We start from the raw sequence: 20393 nt of genomic DNA on the forward strand, positions 1-20393 counted from the left end.
GGAATGATTTGTTATTTAATGACTTAAGTCTGAATGCAGTTTGTCAGGAAGTAAGGACTGGCTTGAGATGGCTATTGTAAAATGCAGGTGTCAGAATATCGGTTATCAAATTGTTGAGAATACAGCAGAAAAATGATTTAGTTACAATTTACAGCTTGTCAATATTTTATAGAAGAAAATAGTTCCGGTGCTTCCAGTCTACTTTGGAGTTAGGAAAAAAAACCTTTTCGAATGTTGTTATTTTTATGAACTATAATATGGATTAATATGGACAGCATGCCTAGGAGTTCATAACTATTCTGGTTTTTAGAAACTATACCAGAATTTCTGGTTTTAATACAAAGTTTAGAAACAGTGAACTGTCTCCAAATGCAACATAACTGCTCTGTTAGTGGCCAAAACTGAGTATGTACTATAAGCTTCTGTTTGAGTGAAATTAACTATTTTAAGATCATATAGGAAATCCGCCACCGAAGGCATTCCATGGAATCATTACACCAGCAGATTCCCCATAATTGAGGTGTAATTTATAATGGTAGATATTTTTTGTTGCTCAGTTTGTCACTTAAAAAGCCTTCTATCTGTGTATCTAAGTCTAGAAAAGGCTTCTGTTTGACATGAATTAAGTGTATGATATGTTAATTTTTTGCCAGCGTAGCAGTCCCAGAGTGTTGTATAAGCCAGTTTGAAATCAGTAAAGCAAAAAGAGTTGCAGTATCAATAGGGCTATGCATTATCCAGATCCTGCAAGTGGAAGGAGGGGACATAGCAGAAATTCTGAAAATACATGCTTGCCTATGTACCAAATCATTTCATTTTTACAGTTGGTTTTATTTTAAAATTTTCAGCACTGTATCAGATGAAATCTACCTTTATGGTAAACATCAGAATACAAGTTGGATTGACGTAACATAGTGAAATAGTTTGAAAATACATGTGATTATTTAACTGTGGTGTAGAGTTAGAAAGATTTTTCATCAATTCATAATACTGTATTTATTCAAACTACAAAAGTACTTTCAGATCCTCCCCCTCTCTCCTGAAAGCTGTTTTCTTTGGTCAGGTATTGAATAATTTATATCATGTGAGGCTATTGCACATGATGTATTCATCCCTTGTTTAGCTCTTACATTAATGGTTTGGCATGCTAGCTGTACATTGATATGGTAGATGCTTTCCATTTTTTCTGTACCAACTGTTTAAATATATCTTGTGCCTCAGTAACTACAAATGGGAAATGACTTGAATTATTCTATTTCCCTTGGTGGTTTTTACGCGTAGGAAAAGATTCCTTTTTTAATATATATGTATTTGGACAATAGATTAAAGGAGAGCTTTAAAGATTATTCAGATATTTATGCTAACCTTATATTATGTTCAGCTGGAAATGCATGTGGGATCTGAAAAGTGACGTTTAGACATTAGGCTAGCTGTTAGCCACAGGTATTGATTAGGTACAAAATATTTGGTGTTTTTCACCTCTTGTGTGGATGGTATGGTTTGATGTGTTGCCATGTAGCAGGTAATTTGTATTCGGTCTTTAATTAGTTTTGCACTGTAAACTGAAAATTCTAAGTACTGTTATTTGTATTCTCATCAGAGGTGGGGAAAAGAGAAGGCACTGCACCAATACAAGAAACTCTTACTTAACTGCTGATAAAAGTATTATTTTGAGAGGACAGTTCAGCAGACTAGGAGAAGGATTAGTGCTGCAAGGTACCAGCCCAGGCTGGATTGCTTGGAAAATCTTGTAAGCCTATGGTCAGATAACACCCTGCTGCTGCTTTCTGCTGGTGCTGCTGTGCTGTTACAGGGTTTGCTAGATGAGCATAAATCAAAAAGCAGTAATTTAGTTTAAAAAGCTAACATAAGATAAAGAATAGATGGACTCGATTTTCGTATGTGTCAGAGGGGTTGCTGCACATACTAAGGTAATTCATGTATTTTAGGACATACAAGGAAATATTTTAGTAGTTTTCCTATTGATAAAATTTCCAAAATGAAGTTGTTAAATTTTCTAAATGAGAGAGCCAGTAAAACTTGTAATTTCTGTTAGCATCAGACTGTCGAGCTGACATTTTGGGCACGTTTAAAAAGCAGATTCTGTGATTCAGATCGGAAAAGTTTCGAGTGTCACAGAGATTGATAAAGAAATACAGAGCCTCTCTCCTCTTTAGCCAGGTTAGCGGCTGACAGAAAGTCTTAGCCCTCCTTTAGCTGATCGGCGGGCAGAATAGTGTCACGATCCTTTGAGGGTCTGAGACAGAGAGGCTGCTGCCGTTGCTTGACATCCTGTACCTGGTGTGTACCTGGGCAGGAGATGTCGGTTGCCAGTGTCAGGCACCTTCCACAGGCACGCGAGAACGAGAAACACACAACCACCAATCTCCCAGGTGAGTGAATTGCAGTAGCACTTTCACATCGCTGTCGGGCGGAGGAAAGTGAAGTAGAACATGCACAGGATCATTTGCGTCCGCCGCGGTGTAGAGCGAGGCTCTGCAGCTGCGTTCTGCTTTAGAAGAGAGAGACAGTTGCTTCCAGAGTAAGTCTGTCAGTCTTTGCATTTAGAGACTTCATTGGAAGGGGGGCTGAGCAATGCTGGTTTTCAAAATGCACATCCGTGTGTGGGAAGGGAACCTCCTGGGGAGCGCTGGAGGTGGTGATGGTCAGTAGCTGCTGTACTCCCCTATGTATTCACACTGTGTCACAGGCAGAGACACTTAATGGCAGATATTCTTTCAGATAAGCTTAATTTTTGAAATCGGTAGGAAAAAATGGCTTATTTCTTGTAGGATACTTCAGTTTCTTATGTTCAGTCTTTATTGGTGGTTCAGTTTGGTCAAATGAACTGAAACTCATTTACTTGAAATCCATCAGTAGGGTAAATAATGAAGGAGGTGCGTTCTTTAGCCTCTTCCTTAAAAACAAACAAACAAACAAACAAAAATGTAGTGCCTGTGAAAAAGGGGGTGATATAAGTGGCAGGCACTATCTGATACAGTACAGCAGCCCATATAATTTTATCAGGCGATCTAACTGAGCCAGTGAAAGGGAACTTTCCTGCTCTTAACCGTTGTGTAAAACCCTCTGAAGAATTTTAGGAGAGCGGTGTCAGGCTTGAGGGTGCTTGAATACGATCTTCTTGGGCTGTTTTAACATCTCAGCCCTTCCAAGCGCGTTCTTGAGGCCGTCCCGGAGCAGAGCTATTTTGCGGGAAGGGAAGTTTAAATCCTAATGCAGCGCTTAGCTGTAATCCCCGTGTCTCATTACTGCATTGCCCTGCCCTTGCTGTGGGGGTGAAATGTAGAACATGAGTCTAATCCTCGGTAGATGGAGCTAATTTTGCTTTAAACTTGAAAGTGTTAACAGCAACTTGAAAATGTGACAAAGCTCAATTGCATTTCTTGTTTATTGCTTGTTTTCCGATTGGACAATGGGCAGCAGCTCTACCCTGGCAACTGAGGGCTGCGATTTGCATAGCCCCCTTCGATTGGCCGCTTGGCTGACGAGCTCGCCCAATCAGGCGGCGGGCTTTTAGTGGTAGGCTATGCTAATTACCCGCTGTTGCTGGGGTTCGGGGTGGTTTCCGCGCGCCGTTCTGCTGCATTGTGTTGCCTGGTGAGCGGCGTTGATAAATGAGCAGTTAATGATCTGCAGCAGCGCCCGCGTACTGCGGGCAGGCACAGCTTTCGGAGCAGAAGCGCAGGGAGGGTTTAATTGCTGTTCAGTCTCGCCCTCTCCCCGTATTGCCCGCGTGAATGGATGTGTGTGTGTGTGTGCGTGCGTGTACCCGGGTGCGTATATGGATATTAAAAAATGTGTGTGTATACATACACCACGGTAATTAAAAAAAAAAAAAAAAATCTTCACTGGAATAGCTTGAAACCAGGACAGAGTGCTGTGTAGATGAAGAGGGCTGTTCTCGCTCCTTCCCCACGTAATTTTTCCTTTTTTTGATTTAAGTGCCTTGTATTAAAATAACCAGATTTATGTAGAAAGCACAGCTATGGAACGTTAATAAAGTCAGCTTTAATATCAGTACTTCCTAAAATGCAATAACTCTGTGTCTAAGATAAGTATCTGTAGCTGGTGTGAATATAGAATAATCTATTTCTAGAACACACACTTGCCTTTTAAAAATGGTGTATTCACATGTCTTTCCCCCCTCCCAAAACCCCCCCCCACATCAAAAAACCAAACCCCACCTCAGCTGTAACAGTTGAGTCTGGATTTTTTTCTGTCCTATATATCATTCCTGCCTAAGAATATTGGGAAATCTGATCTTAAAATATTTTTGTTGCTTAAATCCGCATCTGTTTCTTTTTTTGCTGCTTTCCAAACCTGCTTTTTCTCCTGTTCAATCATGGATTAGTTCACCTTCTTCAGTCCTCTTCCCCAGTCTCTCCCTCTGTCTTCCTTAGCTGTCCGAATTGTGGGCTTTCTTTGCATAACTACTCACGTTCTTTCTGTCCAACTCAGTAAAACTGACTGTAACATTAATGAATTATTTAACTGTGTAAATCCATCTACATGGGTTCCATGTTCTTTTTTTTTTTTTTTTTTTAATTTTTTCCCCTGCCCTTCCCCTTAGCATAGGTATCAATATATGTCTGAGGTTTGATACCACCTAGCATTTACTAGTAACGGTGAAAATTACTTCCACTGGCATATTTTTGACCAGGTATAACCCTGGTGTCAGCAGATTTGGAATTCTTTATGTTCAGTTGGAAATGGAATTTTGGTAAAAGTGGTTCCATATCACAACTGTTTTTTGTGAAATAGTTCTTGAAAAACATCTGTACACAAAGTATTTTTTTTTTTTTTAATTTTTACAAATTTGGATTAATTGGTACTTTAATACCAAGAAAACAGACAGCATTTTCATTAATTAATGCTTATAATTAGGACTAACCACGTTTCGTTTTTTAAACTAAACATGGGAGCGCATTAGTTCAGATGAGTGATAGTCTGCAGCCATTTACAAGTTGTGCTCATCTTGAAGACCAAAGCTTACTGTTAAAAAGCAGCCTATGATTAAATCTGATTTTTACTTTGGTGGAATTTTAATTTTTTGACTGTTTTGTAAACCCTTCAGAAAACTGACAGCAGAGGTAAATAATTGCTTTTGCATACAGCAAACATTTCCTTTCAATAGGGAAACTTGGTGATTTCTAGGGCATTTTAGAAGCTAAAAACTAAGATAAAGTGTAATTTGTGCGTACTTGGAGTTTGCTTGAAGCCTTCTGAAATGTGAGTGTAGAGATTCTTTTATAGCATGTTTAATGGAACGACTTTCATAAAATCATGTCAATTTAAACTTTATGTCACTAAATTTCTATTGTCTATATCATGAGATTACCGTGACTTATAAAGTTGTTTTCTCCTTTACGCTTTTTTATTTACTGAATTTGACAGAACTTTTTGTATAAACAGTGCTTTCTATTTGTATTTGTGTTTTTCACAGGTTGCACTGGGAACTGAAGGACAGGTGTGGGCCTGTCTCCTAGATGAAATATGCTTAAATAGTTGGAATTAAGTAGTTGTTTTTAAAACTTTGTTTGGAATAATATTCACACTTCATTCTTTGTTGCTATTTCAAGAGCTGTTATGAACTTTCACCGTGATCGTAAAAAAAGCAGATCTACATTTTCCCCTGTCTTTATATTCCTTCTTTTTAAATGGCAGGGGTTTAATTAAATTAGAAAACTTAAAAACTGCATAACCTTAAAATAATTGCATAAAATCCTAAAATAAATGTAAATTTGTAGGGGGAGAGAAAAAAGAAGTATCAGAACCGTAGCTGTGGCACATTTTCACCAGCATTGGTGTCCTAGGAAAAATGAGTGGTTTATTCTTTTGAATATTCTAATAAAATTGTAATTTTTTTCAGTTTTGAAACAAATGTTAATTCTCTGCTTTAAATACGGTTTATTAAATATTCAATAGTTAAGTATTGATTGCTCAGCTGGTTGGTTTCACTTACTCATTTGGCATAATATAAATACCATGTTGGGCTGAATCATCAGCCAGACTACTTGAATTGGACCAGTGTTTCTCAAGCAACAGGTTTATGATGAAGAGTTGGACAGAGTTACAATGTGGTAGGAAAACTTCTGAAGAATATTAAAGGTGTATTAGAAAAAGATAAAACCTTCAATAATAAATATGCTGGCGTGTATACAGTTGCAGAGTTGAGAATGTTTCTTCTCTAAATACTAGAATATCCTCTCCTGGAGGATCGCATGAAGTCAGTGTGTCAAAAAGGAGCTTAAAAAAAAATAAGCCAATCACCCAACAGTAGAATAAACAAAGTTGCTGATGTGAAGCCTCTCATTCATTTCTTCATGTCAGTATCATTGCCTCTTTGCAGGAGGGCAGCATTAATTTTTGTTACTATTCAGCAGAGGCCATCAGATGAAAAAGGCAAGTTCACAACAAACAAAAGGAGGTGGTGCTTAATGCTGCCTGTGAGTAAGCTGTGGAGTCTTTTGCCATGCAGTCTTCTGGATGCTAAAAGCTGAAATGCAGAAAGCAGTTCAGAAAGTCCATGGAAGAAAAGGATGCATGATATATATGTATATGTACATGTTAATCACAAAGACACTACTTCATGTAATTCCTGGACTGGAGACTGGATGAATATGCCAGGCACCTACTGCTGTATGCTTACCCTGTTCTCTTCCAAGATGACTGCTCTTGGCCACTGTCAGAGACAGGATGCTGATTTGAATGGATTTTTGGTTTGGTATATGAGTAATTCCTATGTTAGTGCCCCGTTGTTTGAAAGAACTATGTTACTTTTCAGTCCTTAGTCCAACATGAATCAAGTACTCCTTCTTGTTTGGTTTTGTTTGCAAGCAGAAATGAACATCCATTTCAGACCTCTCTCATTTGGTTTACTTTTCCCAAATTGTTGAAACCTAACCTGTAAAGCTGCTCCTCTGCGGAGCTAGTTTACCTACTAGTATGTGTTCCTTTGTAAAGTCTTTCAAATTCTATATATACAAAATTAGAAATATAAAATCATGGAACCCTTTTGTGTTTAACCTGGGTCTCCCTGTTCTTCTACAGAACAGGATAAAATCCAGTCTTGTAAGAAAATTGCGGAAGGAAATTGTTGTTTGTGAATTACATGGATACAAAAACAATGACTACTCTATAGACTATATATGCAGACAGTAATAATTTTATTTGGAGCACAGTCTGAGGAGCGTCAAGGGATATTATGTTAAATACAATGAAAATAAAAAGATCTATTGTATGGCAACCTATTCAGTGAGCACTACTTCCATTCTGTCCCTTAAAATAAATAGGGTATTCATGCAACTAAATAGTATCATGACTTATTTACATAGAGGCACTAAATTAAAACGGTGGAAGTATTCTGGTGTTTCCTAACTTCTGTGCACAGTACTCTTCAATTTTAATGTTCTTTCAGTCCAGTGTATACCTATGTGGAGGCTTCTGGTCTATGTGAAGGCCTGTACATAGGTTCAGTTCTCAGTGTTTATTTGTGGGGTTGTAGGTTTTTTTTCCTCAGGTGTCCTCTTAGGCAGCCTGCTTCTCAGGAATAGAAATGTGAAAGCAGAGTCCTCATAAAGCTTAAGATTTTGACTTTGCAAGTTAGAGTACTTGTGTTTCCTGTAGGTTTTAGCTGAGAATTTTGGCAATCTTGGGCTTCATTTATAAAAAAAAGTAGTTTCACAAAATTTTCTTAGTTCTCAGATTCTCCAGAGTATATTCAAAGTAATATTTATATGTTAATGAAATATAGATTTATATAGTGTTGCCAGTGGATTAAATCGTAAGTTGCTCATGAGTTTTAGAAAGTTCCTTCTCTTGTTACGGAAGGATTATAGTGAGCAGTGGCGTTTAGACTTTCTGATACCAGATTTTTTAAGTGGCTAGGGAGAGATACATACCACAATCTCTCCCTGTCACAGGTCTTAGCCACCATATTTCTACAGTAGAGGGAACTAGTTGTCCCCTGAGTACAGGCCTTACTGCACAAAAGCAATAAATCACGTGCATGCAAGTCCTGTCCGAAGTCCACCTCCTGCTACAGCTCATCCAGGGAAGAGGATGGCCAAGACAGGCACAATGGTGTCAGAACAGCTGATGAAGCCTACTCTTGGCCTGTCCTTTCTCCAGGTTTCTTGCGCCATCTCTGCCATATGACCAGACATGTTGACAGGAAAGTCATGTCAAAGGTCTGCAAACTGTTTGGAAGGATGGCACCCAGAAGTAATTTTGTGCCACCTCCTAAGCACTTTGTGTTCTCTGCAGCTCTATCAGTTAGGAAAGAGCACAAGCAGGAGGTTTTTGTGGGCTCGGTGTATGGGCCTAGTGAACAGGACTTGAGAGGGTGGTTGTTTCTAAGCCTAGGGTTTAATTTTGCTTTGAGAGAAATTAGCTTTTGGCATTTCTGTACAGGGAAGTTGACTGAATGGTTATTGTAGAATAGCTTCTGAAGTAGCCATTCTTAATAATATAATTCCTCCACAGTAATATAGTTCCTCCAGTGTGGGATATTTATAACGGAGTTGTTTGTTCTACAGTAGCTGCTGCAGGTAATTTCCCTTTGTTCCCTGGGTTCTCTCAGCTTTCCTCATTCCGGAGCAAGCCGAGTGAAGTCCATGTCCCTTCACATTCTCATGCAGTCATTTTAAATGCAGTGTATGAGGACAATAGGCAAAGCAGTGTTTCAGTAGAGCAGTAGTTCACTTAGAGTTCAGGTTGGCATTTGCTTATAGCTTAAAAGATGATTGTTCTAAACATTAAAATCCCAAGTGCTGAACATTTATTATGCTTAGGCAGAGCTCTGGTAGGTCTAACTTGTCTTAAATGTGGGTTTATTTGAACAGAGAGTTCTCAAGATACAAGTGTTTGTCTCTATTGCTAATTGCTCACTGTCTGTTTTAGGATGTGCTAATACATTGCAGAGGTGGTTGGGTATTAAAGCAATGCAGAGATCAGTCTTCTCACTTTTCCAGACTTGTTTCTTAGAGGTATACTCAACAAAATAGCTGAGGTGTATCATAATGCTTATTGGTACTGAGAACTTTTCCAAGCATGCATTTTGAAAAACAAGGTTGACCAGAACTCTGCAAAATGATTAACTTTGCAAAAAAATGTGGATCCCGTGTGAAGGAAGAGGCCTGTACCGTTCCTCAACTAATACAGGATTTTCTTTGAGGAGACATTTGGCTGTTTTCACATTCAGCAATTTGAATACAGAAAACAAAAAAACCAAGAAGGTGGATACCTTCATCTGTGGTGGCATAGCAGGGATTAGAAAGAAAAAGATTTGATGTCTGAAGCAGTCATGTGCAGTACTGAGAACTACCATACTTGGTCTGTGGTGTAGGGCCACAAACTCTTGAACTCTGAGTGTGGAAATGAGAATACCCATTGTGGTGAATGGTACAGTTCACACTTTTGTTCTCTGGTCGTGTTTTCTGGTGGGTTCTCATTCAGCTGCGAACATATCACTGAGATGGATCACCTCTGTACATTGCTGAATGATCTAAATAGTAGATAGCAGAGATGGAATAGGGAAAGGGAGGATGGGGCAGGAAGGAGAGGAGGTGAAAGGGAGCTCGAAACATTTGGGGCCGAAGCAATGATCTTTATAGGCAAAATATTGAAGAACAGGAAGAAAAGTACTGGCAATGCCAAGAGAATGAAAGAAGAGGAGTTGTGCAGAGGAGAAAGTTTCATACCGCAAAATGAGATGACCCCATAGTCCAGGATAAACCCCCAAAGAATATTGCCACTGATTCCAATTTAGTTCTGCATTATTTCTGCCAGTTAAATGCTGTTGTGCCATACTTGACTGGTCTTTAATTTATGGATTTGGTAAGAAATTCTGCCTCTTCTTTGAGCTGAGTTGAACAAGGAGGTGGGAAAATGGAGACAGTGACATTATTAAGAAACGGCCAAAGCGTTCTGCGGAAGTTGTAATCGCTGCCTGGAAGCCAGATGCAGAGGACTTAGGTACTATGAAGGGGCTATGAAGTTGTTAAATTCTAAAAGAAATCAGTTACCCAGATAGCAGCTTAGTGGTAAGTTCTCAAACATGGAAAATGACTACATTTGAACTTTAAAAAGTATGAAATAGAATGCTGCTGTGACTTTCACTGCTTTTACCTGCTTCATCTTGCACAACAGTCCATAGATGGTGAAGTAGTTTTAAGGCTGTTGCAAAGGTTATGTTATCAAGTAGAGAACTCTCTATCTCATGAAATCAAGATCAGCTGCTGCACTGGGAGATGCTTTTGTCAGTCTTAGAGCCAAGCTTGTGTAACTCACAGGGTCAGAAGTGTTAAAATGGTCCTTTTTTGGTTTTAATTTTTAATTGTGAGGTAAGTAGGTATGAAGAAGTATTAAGGAAATGTGACTTCTTATAATGTTCTAATGATTTTAATGTCTGAGTTTGTTTCCTTTTTTTGTCCTTCACTATATCTAAATAGAATACTGTGGTAGAACTGTGACAGAGGGACAAAGAGAGTCATACCTACACTGAGAAGCAGAGTATATATTTAATAAGTTGGGTGACAGAAATGCAAAGAAACTAATTGCTATGGGGATTTTCAGATGCAGTCCCACATGACAGAGGAGCTATCTAAGAACTCCTTGATTCAGAGAAAGAAATCCTGTCACTTAACTTTGTGCTGGCATTTGTGGCACAGAATCACAGAACCATCGAGGTTGGAAGGGACCGCTGGAGGTCACCAGGTCCAGCCTCCCCCTGCTCAAGCAAGGCCACCTACAGCCGGTTGCCCAGGACTGTGCCCAACTGGGTTTTGAGTATCTCCCAGGGGGATAACTTGCTTCTCTGGGCAAGCTGTGCCAGTGCTCAGTCAGTGACTGTGGGAAAGGCTGTAGCATGGCTTCCAATTTTATTGGACGTCAGTCACTCTTGTCCAGAGAACAGACTTTACAATGGCCCAGCTGTAGGGAAAACTTAATTTGAAATTTTCGTATTCTTAGGTACCAAATTTAAATGACCACAATACACAATTTTTTTCAGAAACAGTGATCCACTCTTGGGGTGACATGCTGTCACCTGCAACTCTTCACAGTCAATCAATGAATATTTCTGCCTTGCTTTATGTTGAAAGAAGGCCAGCAATGCATTGCACCACTTGGTTACCTTATGATACTTTTTTGGGGAGGAGGTAATGTTTAAATGAGTTATGTAGACTGATGTCAAAATGGGAATAACAGAATCTAAAATGGATGAGGTAGGAAATTGAATTTTGAAACGGCATTATGTTTTTAAAAATCTATGCAAAATTGTACCAAAAATTTTCCTGTCTTAAACCAACTATAGTACATTTATAGATTGTTCAGTAACTACCATCTCAAGTATTTTTCTACTTTGAGTTGCTAATTTCTTTGATATGTGGAAAAGTCATTTAAACCAAACCTATTTTCAATGAGAGAAGTATTTCCCATCCTCACCAAAAAAAAAAAAAAAAATATCCTTCAACTTATACTCTTCACTGTGTTGAGATGATGCTTTAAAGAAATAAACGCTACCTTCTTCCATATGATAGGATGATTCATTTTTGCCGTATCTGTATTTTCAGATAGTTCTAAGTTATGAACCTCTTGAGGTTATAATTTAAGTTTTCTCTATCATCACATTTATGCCATTGGTCCCCTTTTAAACATTTTCTTCCGGTTATAGTTGCAGTGGTTTGCTCATACAATAGTGTAGCATTTTATTAATGCTCACTTCTTCCTCACTTGTTGCTTTCCAGAGACAGTAAATTCATAAAAGTCAAGAAGTTACTATTGTTATCATTTATATTTTGCTTATATTATGGTGTATGGAATGTCACTAATGAAATAGTGTGTTCTGAACAGCTCACTTCAACAGAGCTGTTACGTTCATGACTGTAGGAGAAAAAGGACATACGCTCTCAAAGATGAAATAAGGGATGCCTTATGTAGCTGGACCTTCTTTATGACAAGTTCTGATTTAAATCTCATCACAGGCAAATAAGTGTTTGTAAATTGTAAAAACTGAAATCGTAAACATACATAAAATTGTATATTTTTATGCCATTCCCTGAACTAACACATTAGGTAAGGCCTATTTGGAAGATAATTCTACACACTCCCAATCTGTAATTTCTTCCCTTAATGTACTTCATGCATAGAGATCTTGGCATACTTTTTGTTTTCTGCCACTTTGTTTCCTTCCCAAGGTTCTTCACAACGTGTAATCATTTGACCTTACAGTGGTTAGAAAGGAAGATTGATGATTGACTAGACCTTGTTCCTTAGATATTTCTATCCTGTGAAAGTTACGGATGTGGCATGGTGATGAGCTCCTGTGGATTTTAGTACTCCCCTGGTGGTCAGTAGATAACTCGCTTTTTTGAATGTCTAGTGCTCTCCAAATGAACTTCAGCCACCAGGGTTTTTGTGAACCTCAACTAACGGATGTACACAAATGTTCCTATTTCTATAGCTGGCTGACTCCTCGGCCTAAAACTAAAGGAGGTCAAGATTGCTATTCTAGCCAATTCTTCTTTCTCCCCTCATGTCTTCCTAACATGTCATTAGGTGTTTCTTGGCTCATAATAGTAAGCTATGAATGTTCTCTCAGGATTAGTTGTACCTGGGTAGGATTGCAGGTATCATGGAAAAAGTGGCAAAGGCAGGTATTTCATCTGGGACCATATCCTGAACGTTACTTGTTTTTGTTGATAGCTAAGACTGCTTTCAGCAAGAGAAGCTTGTGAACTTGTGTGTCTCCATTTCAGTGACAGTAAGAAATCGTAAAGATGAAAATTACTTGGCTACTGATCTTTTAGAGCCTGTAGTTACAGTTCTTAAACTTTTGACCCAGGTAGTTCTTGCCTGTTGCTAACACGGTTAAGGGTTGATACCACCATCTTCACAGAGACTATTAAAATGTCTTTCTAGTTGGTATAAGAACATGTGGTGTGAGGTAGCCAATTTCCATCTGTCTACTTGTAACAGACTTCAGGTCATGAGACTCTAGTCAGGCTCTTGTGTTTAATAATGTCCCTTTTTCTCAGATTCAGTGCTGCTCTGTGAAATCAGTTTACATCTCTACCAAAGAACAATAGTTTATAAAAAGTTTCTTGTTGGATACAATTTTTATTTGTGCCTGTTGACATCGTAGGTTGTGAATGACTTAACCTCCAAGCAAATAGGTAAATGCTTATTAACCACAAACACTGAATCTTAAAAAAAATTTAAATTGAATGAATGAAATATTTGTCAAACTGTGGTTCTTAGAGAAACTATCTTTGTGATTCTGCAGACTAGTCACCTTGTCGTAAATTATGAAGCTCTCTTTTCTGGGATGTTACTGTTGAATTAACGGAGTTGGTCCAGCTGACCATTGTCAGTTTGGAAGAAGAGGAGAGCTGCAGCCTCATTGTCCTGCTAGTGGACTCAGGAGAGAAAGGGTGTGCGAGCATCAAAAGTTTAAAGCTGAAGTGAAACATCAGTATTACAACTGTTCTTCTGTGGGATAATTATACTTCTAATCCTTTTCTACTTTTTTTCAAAAAGTATGTGCAGTGCATTATTTAGTTTATCCCCAGATTTGTTGTGATCTTGTGAATGAATGTCAGAAGATACTGTGAAGTCAAATTGTAAATGAGAACCCCTTGCTACGGGGATTTTTGTGTGTATATATGTGAACTTCCTGCTTTTTTAAGGACACGTGCAAGTGCAGAATTTCTTAAAATAAAACTTGCTTTTATTAAGTTGTCTGAATTACTAGATATCTAGTATGCTATTGGGAAATTGTGGCCTGGGGTAAAAAAATACAAGAAATAAAACTTTTAAAGTAGTTGGCTCTATAATTTAGAATTAATGGTATTTTTTTGCTATCTGATTTAAATATTGTTTTGACTTTTAATTCAGTCACCATGATGTTGCTAAGTGAGATTATTTTTTTTTTTCAGGTTAAGCGGAAAATGAGCAGAAAGTAGACATACCAAATAATGTCTTACATGTGTTCACCCATTCTTACAGGAGTGTTCAGTATATCTTGAAAAGTAAATGTATGCTGAATTTACCAAGTTGAATAGATGGAAGATTAACTCTGATTCTCTAGTAAAAATGGGAGTTTAGATATTAAGAAAATACAGTAGTGAGGAAAAAAATATGTATATACAGTTTTTACATGATCTAAGTGACAGATGCATTACTATGTGAAGGAGCCATGATACCTTTGAGAGAGATCAGCTGATGTATTAGAATCTTCGCACATATTTTCCCCCGTATTTAAATGTGAACTTGTAAAGTTCATAATACATAATTTTAAATTTAAAAAAGAAGGTGACAATCTGTTGCCCAACTCATAGGTGAACATAAGATGTTACTTTGAATGAAAACAGAAAAAGATGCAAGTATTTTAAAAAGTTTACACTCAGGTATTTAACTAATATTTTCACTGTATGCTTAAATGTTGGAGGACAGTTTCACTTTCAGAGCTTACTAGGATCTTTATTTGTGTTAAAAATCACAAAGCAGTTTTTAATGAACGTTTTACAGAAGAGTTAGAGTAATTTTCTCTGCAATGTTAAGTTCACTTAGCTTATAATGGTTTTAGGTCAGGAATTTCTTTATTTAATTTCCATTTGTAAGGTCATCTTGATACTTTATCATGTTACCAGAGACACCATAATGCACACAAAAAAAAGTTTTCATGTATCATAGTTATTTCATGAAGGTTTTTTTTTTGGTACCTTTTTTGTTTGTTTGTTCTTTGGGTTTTGGTTTTTTTTTTTTTTTTTTTTTTTTTTTAAGTAAAATGTTTGAAGAATTAATGAAACATTGTGAAAATATGTGGGTGCTTGTGGGCAACCAGTTCATTTGCTGGAGCAGTCTGTTATGTTAGTCTTCTAGTAGTACTGAATTGTAACACTGGAGAAAAATACCAGTGGTCTGTCAGTGGGTATTTAACTGTACCATTTTACTTTACCTCTTTTAAAGTAATAGTGATTATACTATACATAGGCTTTCTTATTTATAGCTGTTTGAGTATTATTTTGACTTTTTTATTGAATATATTTTTCTAAAATGATCTTAATGTAAGGTGTTTGATTTCATCCCATGCGGTTCTTCTACTGCCCTGATAGGTGCCGAGTCAATGATGCAGTATCAATTTCAATATTTTATTTTTTCTTAACCTAGTATAGGTGGTGAATTGAGCAGTCAGTTATTTTTAAGAAAGTCAAATTGATGCGTGGTGTTCATCAGCTGTTTTCTACTGATGATATTTTCTTGCAAGGTTTTGATTGTAAAGGAAATTTCCCTTGCTGGTTAAGGTGCTTAATTATTTCACATCTTGCTTCTAAATTTAATCTTTACCAATAATTGTGCTTCCAGATTTCAGCTTCTGATTCCACACGTATTCCTTCAGTGGCAATGTTGGCTTCAGTGTGCCTGGCTGCTTGTCCCATCCTGCTCTGTCTCTTATGTTGTGCCAACATGGCATCCATTTAGAGAATTTCCTCCCTCTGGCATAGTCAGCAAAAAGCAAAAGGATAGATGTTAAATGTGGAACATGCTAAACTTTCATTAGCAAACAAAGAAAACTGAATTGTACTTTAATCGGTCTTCCACTGTGAGAGGACAGTGAAGATACAAGTAGACTATGAACCAATTAAATGCCATCTGATGGATGTCTGAAACAAGAGTTGAGGTGCGGGATCTGTCCTGATTAGAGGCAGATTCTGTGCCTGTGGAATTTGGCATTTTTCAGGATGTTATGGAATCTAGTACTTTGGCCATACGGTTTGCCATTCTCCTGCAACTTGACACAAAGTGTTTCGTTTGTCTCTTGCTTTGCAGTTGCTTCTTGCAGTCTGATTTCACCTTCCCAAAAATAAATTAATTCAAGTTACAGTGCTTGCTACCTATAGCTTGATGAAACTCAGCAGTGGGAGTCAGGAAGCTGAGTTGAAGTATGGTGTGCATTGGAAGAAGGGTGGAAGTTAAAAATGTAGGCTAGTGAGCTAAGCAGTTTGTAGGATGGCATAAACATTGAGGCCAGGGAAGATGAGCTGCTGGGGCTGGGCACTAGCTTTTCTTTTGTTTTGGTACAGTCAGCCCAGAAAGTTGCTGTGAGCAACCTTGAAAGGCAGAACTTGTGTGTTTTTCTGGCTTTCGTGGAATCCATAGACAAAATTCATATCTTTGGAAATAACCCCTGTCAAATTGCAATTGAGTTACAACACATAGGTGAAGATGTTAGAAAAGGGATGTTACGGATAAAGGGGAATGAAATGGGAAGAAGTACTTCAGCTAGGTAATCTTTACATGACGATGATTTCTGGATTCATTGTGTATGAAAACTCCTGCCTATGTTAAAACGGTGAAAATGTTAGTGTTTATAAGCTCTGTACGCTAGGAAACGGAGTCTAATGGAGGTAAATATTTTCAAGCCATTAACTGCATTAAAAACTCACATTGTCTTTGCAGGAGGAGAGACTTCAGCATGCAAACCTTCATCTGTTCGGCTTGCACCATCGTTTTCATTCCATGCTGCTGGCCTTCAGATGGCTGGACAGATGTCCCATTCGCATCAGCAGTACAGTGATCGTCGGCAGCAGAACATAAATGACCAACAGGTTTCTGCCTTACCATATGGTGACCAGATTCAGCAACCTCTAACATTAACAAACCAGGTAAGTGATAACAAAAAAGGCATTTTAGATGCAAGAAGTCTTTCTCTAAATATATTATACACCCATAAATTATAGAATCAGAGCATACGTTTTTGTAGGTGTGGGCTTGTTGCGTTTTGGGTGGGGTTTTTTTGTTTGTTTCTGTGTGTTGGTTTGTTGTTGGGGTTTTTGTTTTGTTTTGGTTTTTTTTTTACCTAATTAACTCCTGACTTCAAGGTGGTCGAATAAGTTTCTGGAAGTTGTTTTTAAACATCTGGTACATATGTGATTATTCTACTTCTAACATTTTTTGAGATGAGAGGGGAGAAATATTGTCCAAGTGGAGAGTTGGAAAGAGAGTTTAATAACGCTTTTTCTTTTTTTAGTGCTGTTTGTTAGAATGTGATTGCTTTATTACTTGTTCTAATGGACAGTGTTTTAATGCAGAGTCAGTGGTTAGTGTATTTGGAATAGAGAGGTTTGCACAAAAGACACATTTTATTAAGGAAGATATGCCTTTTTTTAAACAAAGCAAAATCTAAAGCTATGCTATCATTGAGAGTTTACTACTACTAATTTATTGCAAGTATGTAAAATGAACACAGGGATTATGATGATTGTGGATGTTTTTGAGCTGTCAAGATCAGTGTTTCTTACTGCTTTTGAGTTGCTAGAACCGCTGAAGTAGCTTCCTAACTAATAGGGCTAGGTTGCTAGCCACAAGAGCTGGTATTGCCCTAAGTAAAAGATAATTCTGTTGCTTGCTTAAAAATGGCACAGCCCAGTTGTGGAGACGTGAATGCAAATGGGTTTCAAAGCTTAAGATCCAGAAGTTTGTAAGTCAGAGCTTCAGAATTTGGTGCAGGCTGTTGAGGCATGTTCCACTTAAAGAGGATCGAGAGTGAAGTCTTTTGCTGCTACCATATTCAGGTGTGTTGTGTTCAAGATGGCTTCGGCAGAAAAATCTACAGTATCATCAAGAGATGCTCTGTTGGTATTGCTCTGTAGGAACGCACTTATGCAGAAGGAAGGAAGGATTGGAGAGGATGACAATGGTCAAACTAAGTGCTAGGATACTTGATACTAGGATTTGGAGATCTGTAATGACTTGGGCTCTGTGAAGACTAGCAAAGTGAATGGAGCTGGCAAAGGATGTTTTTACTTTCATGAGAGCCACTCAGAAGGAAGAATAAATCTGCTCATATATAATAGTATTTAGCTTGAGAAATCTACAAAGGTATTTTATGTGACTTTTTTTAGGTTAAAGGTCCCCCAAAACCTCCAGAATGAGGTTAGTGAATCAGTCAGCCAATTAAGAAAAGTTGCTGTGTTCCTTAAACCTTTCAAGGTACTTATCTAAGCATTACAATCTGGCACCGCATTTGTGAGCTTTAGTGTACATTAGTGCTTAGCTGTTCATGTTTTCAAACCAAAAAGCAAAATCAAGGAACTTTTGCAATGTATCACCATCCGTTGCTGTTTGTGGTCACAATGGGTTTAAAATGGTAGCTGAATAATAGAAAGCTGAAGAATTTCGGACAATAGCCAAGAATTGTTGACCAGAGAATGCAGCCCACAGAGATGAGGATGTAAATGTAGGGAAAAAGCTGTGGTTGGCTCTGGGAAGTTGTCCATATGAAGAAATGATCATCTGACTACCTTGATAATGGCAATCAAACTGTCTTTGCACCACTAACACTGTTTTATAGAATCAATGTTTTTATTTTTCCAGTTCCATCTTGCTTTTTCTGCATTGTAGCTTCTGTCTTCCTATGTTACTGTAATGGCGTCATTCAAGTCTTTATAGTCCTCTGCCTAAGCAGCTCAGAATTGTTACTCCTTTATCCTTTGTGAGCTGCTTTCAGCACCCTTGACTTTGATGGTGGGCAACTTTTTGAAGTCTTCTGACTACTTGCCTTTTGTGACTCTTTCCTTCTTTGAGTTCTTGTCCTTCTCCAGTCAACAAGTCCCATGAAGAGTTCTCCTCAACAGATTCCAGGTTGGTATGGAGGTTCTATATGAGCCTCTGTTGGGGAGTCTCAATGGCTTTTTGCCTTTGCCCTGCACTTCTGGTTAATCTTAGCCTGCAAAACCAAATCCAGCTAACATCTTTATGCTAGTGAGTCAGATCATCTGCTCTAGACCTTGCCTCTGTGCAAAACAATTTTCTTCTTCTTTCTCTTTCAATAGCCCCTTTGGCAGCTCTAGTTCATCTTGGTTAGAAAGTAACTCTTACTCTTTTCTTATAAAAGCCATGGCCCTCTATTGTTGAAGGCTTTGGGCTGTCTTGCATTTCTCCATTGCTGTGGACTACCGTCTTGTCTTTCGCTCCAAATGTAATCTGCATACCATTTAGGTTTTCATGTCTAAATGATACGTACATCTTACAGATTCTTTCTTTATGACACTTCTACAGGAATCCTTTTTATTCAAGGTATTGCTTTGAATATGCTGCAACTTGTTTCTCTCTGTCCTTGGTAAGAGCAGTTCCGTCCTGTGTATGTCAATTCTGAAAAACTCTTGCAGCGATCATTTTCTGAACCGTCCTTGTGTGGTTGTTTCATTCCTCTGTTGGAATCCTACCACTAGTTCTTTCTGTTGTTAGGTGCTTGTCTGTTATTAAAGCTTGTAACATCAGACAAACCTTTGAGTAATGGCAAACTCTCTTCAGTCACATAAGGTGAAACACACACCTCTGTGTTTTCAAGTACATACGGTTAAGAAGATCATGTTTTTAACTCGAGCAGCAAAAAGAATAGGCTGAATGTCTGTTGTAGAAGGCTTGATAGATGGATCTAATAGCCATAAAAAATAGGAGGAAGAAAAAGGTGACTTTTGGCAGGTACAGGAAGCGTAATTCTTAAAGCATTCGGTCAAACAGATGAGAAGTTAGGTCTCTGAGAGCTTCAGTTTCCCAGAATTTCCTAATGTACCAGTAGTCGTCAGCAGCCTAGACCATTGGGTCGGCTTTGGTGCTGTTGGTTTCAACAGCCTGAAACAGCCCATCTGGGTGCAAGCGTCCAATAGTTGATTAATAGCGAGTTGCCAGCCCCTTTCCTCCCAAGAGTGCTCCATCACCTTGCTGATTGAGTAGGCAGATGGGTCAAGGAAGCGGGAATCTCCCAAGGTCGGCGGTGGTTGTGCCGGGACTGCCAGGCAAAATCCTTTCCCGAGCTGCAGCCACCATCTGCTGGCCGGAGCGCCGCACTGCATTGCCAGCCTGACTGCAAGGCGGCGCGCTGCCTCGGCAAGCTGCCTTTTGCTAGGGAAGTCTGCCCTCTCCTCTCGAAATATTCCATCATTTCAGTCAACTTGCTTCTGTTAAATAATTTGCGGAGCAGTTTAGCATATCTTTGAGCGAATCTTTCATTGAAGGAATTGAGAATACAAATGTTACAAAGGTTACTTTCTTGATTGCTACGTTTGCTGAACTTTGTAAACAGAGTATTTTGTCCGAATCCAGACAAAATCGTCTTGCTTGAAGGTAAAACCCAGGATGAACGCTCAGCTTTTGGGATGCTGAAGTTCTATAGAAATAATAGATAGCAAGTAGTTCCTCTCTAAAAGTAAATTTCTTCAGGCTGCAGCAAGATACTGAAGGATACTGCTTGTCAGTTGCTAAGAGTAGCTGTTAAGTTTCAGCATGTAGAACAGCAGCATTTTCTGTAAACGGCGTCATTTTGATGATCTGCTTTATTATGGTTTTTTCAGGTTATTTTTGTGTCT

At 38.3% G+C, this 20393-nt stretch overlaps 1 protein-coding gene across 5 annotated transcripts in view; it reads left to right on the forward strand.

The window, feature by feature from the left end:
• Positions 1-20393, forward strand: part of DYRK1A (dual specificity tyrosine phosphorylation regulated kinase 1A) — an 88911-nt gene that overhangs the window by 46870 nt on the left and 21648 nt on the right. For 4 of the 5 annotated variants that reach the window (XM_087756676.1, XM_087756679.1, XM_087756675.1 and 1 more), the window contains one exon: positions 16483-16688. In XM_087756676.1, the coding sequence (XP_087612802.1) occupies positions 16483-16688 (206 nt within the window). Of the gene's footprint in view, positions 1-13987; positions 14058-16482; positions 16689-20393 lie in introns of those variants that run through there. The other variant, XM_087756678.1, reaches the window with a different exon arrangement.

This window comes from Nipponia nippon, unplaced genomic scaffold (genome assembly GCF_047370975.1).
Source record: "Nipponia nippon isolate SJK-2023a ecotype South Korea unplaced genomic scaffold, ASM4737097v1 scaffold_2, whole genome shotgun sequence".
In the NCBI taxonomy this organism is placed as follows: domain Eukaryota; kingdom Metazoa; phylum Chordata; class Aves; order Pelecaniformes; family Threskiornithidae; genus Nipponia; species Nipponia nippon.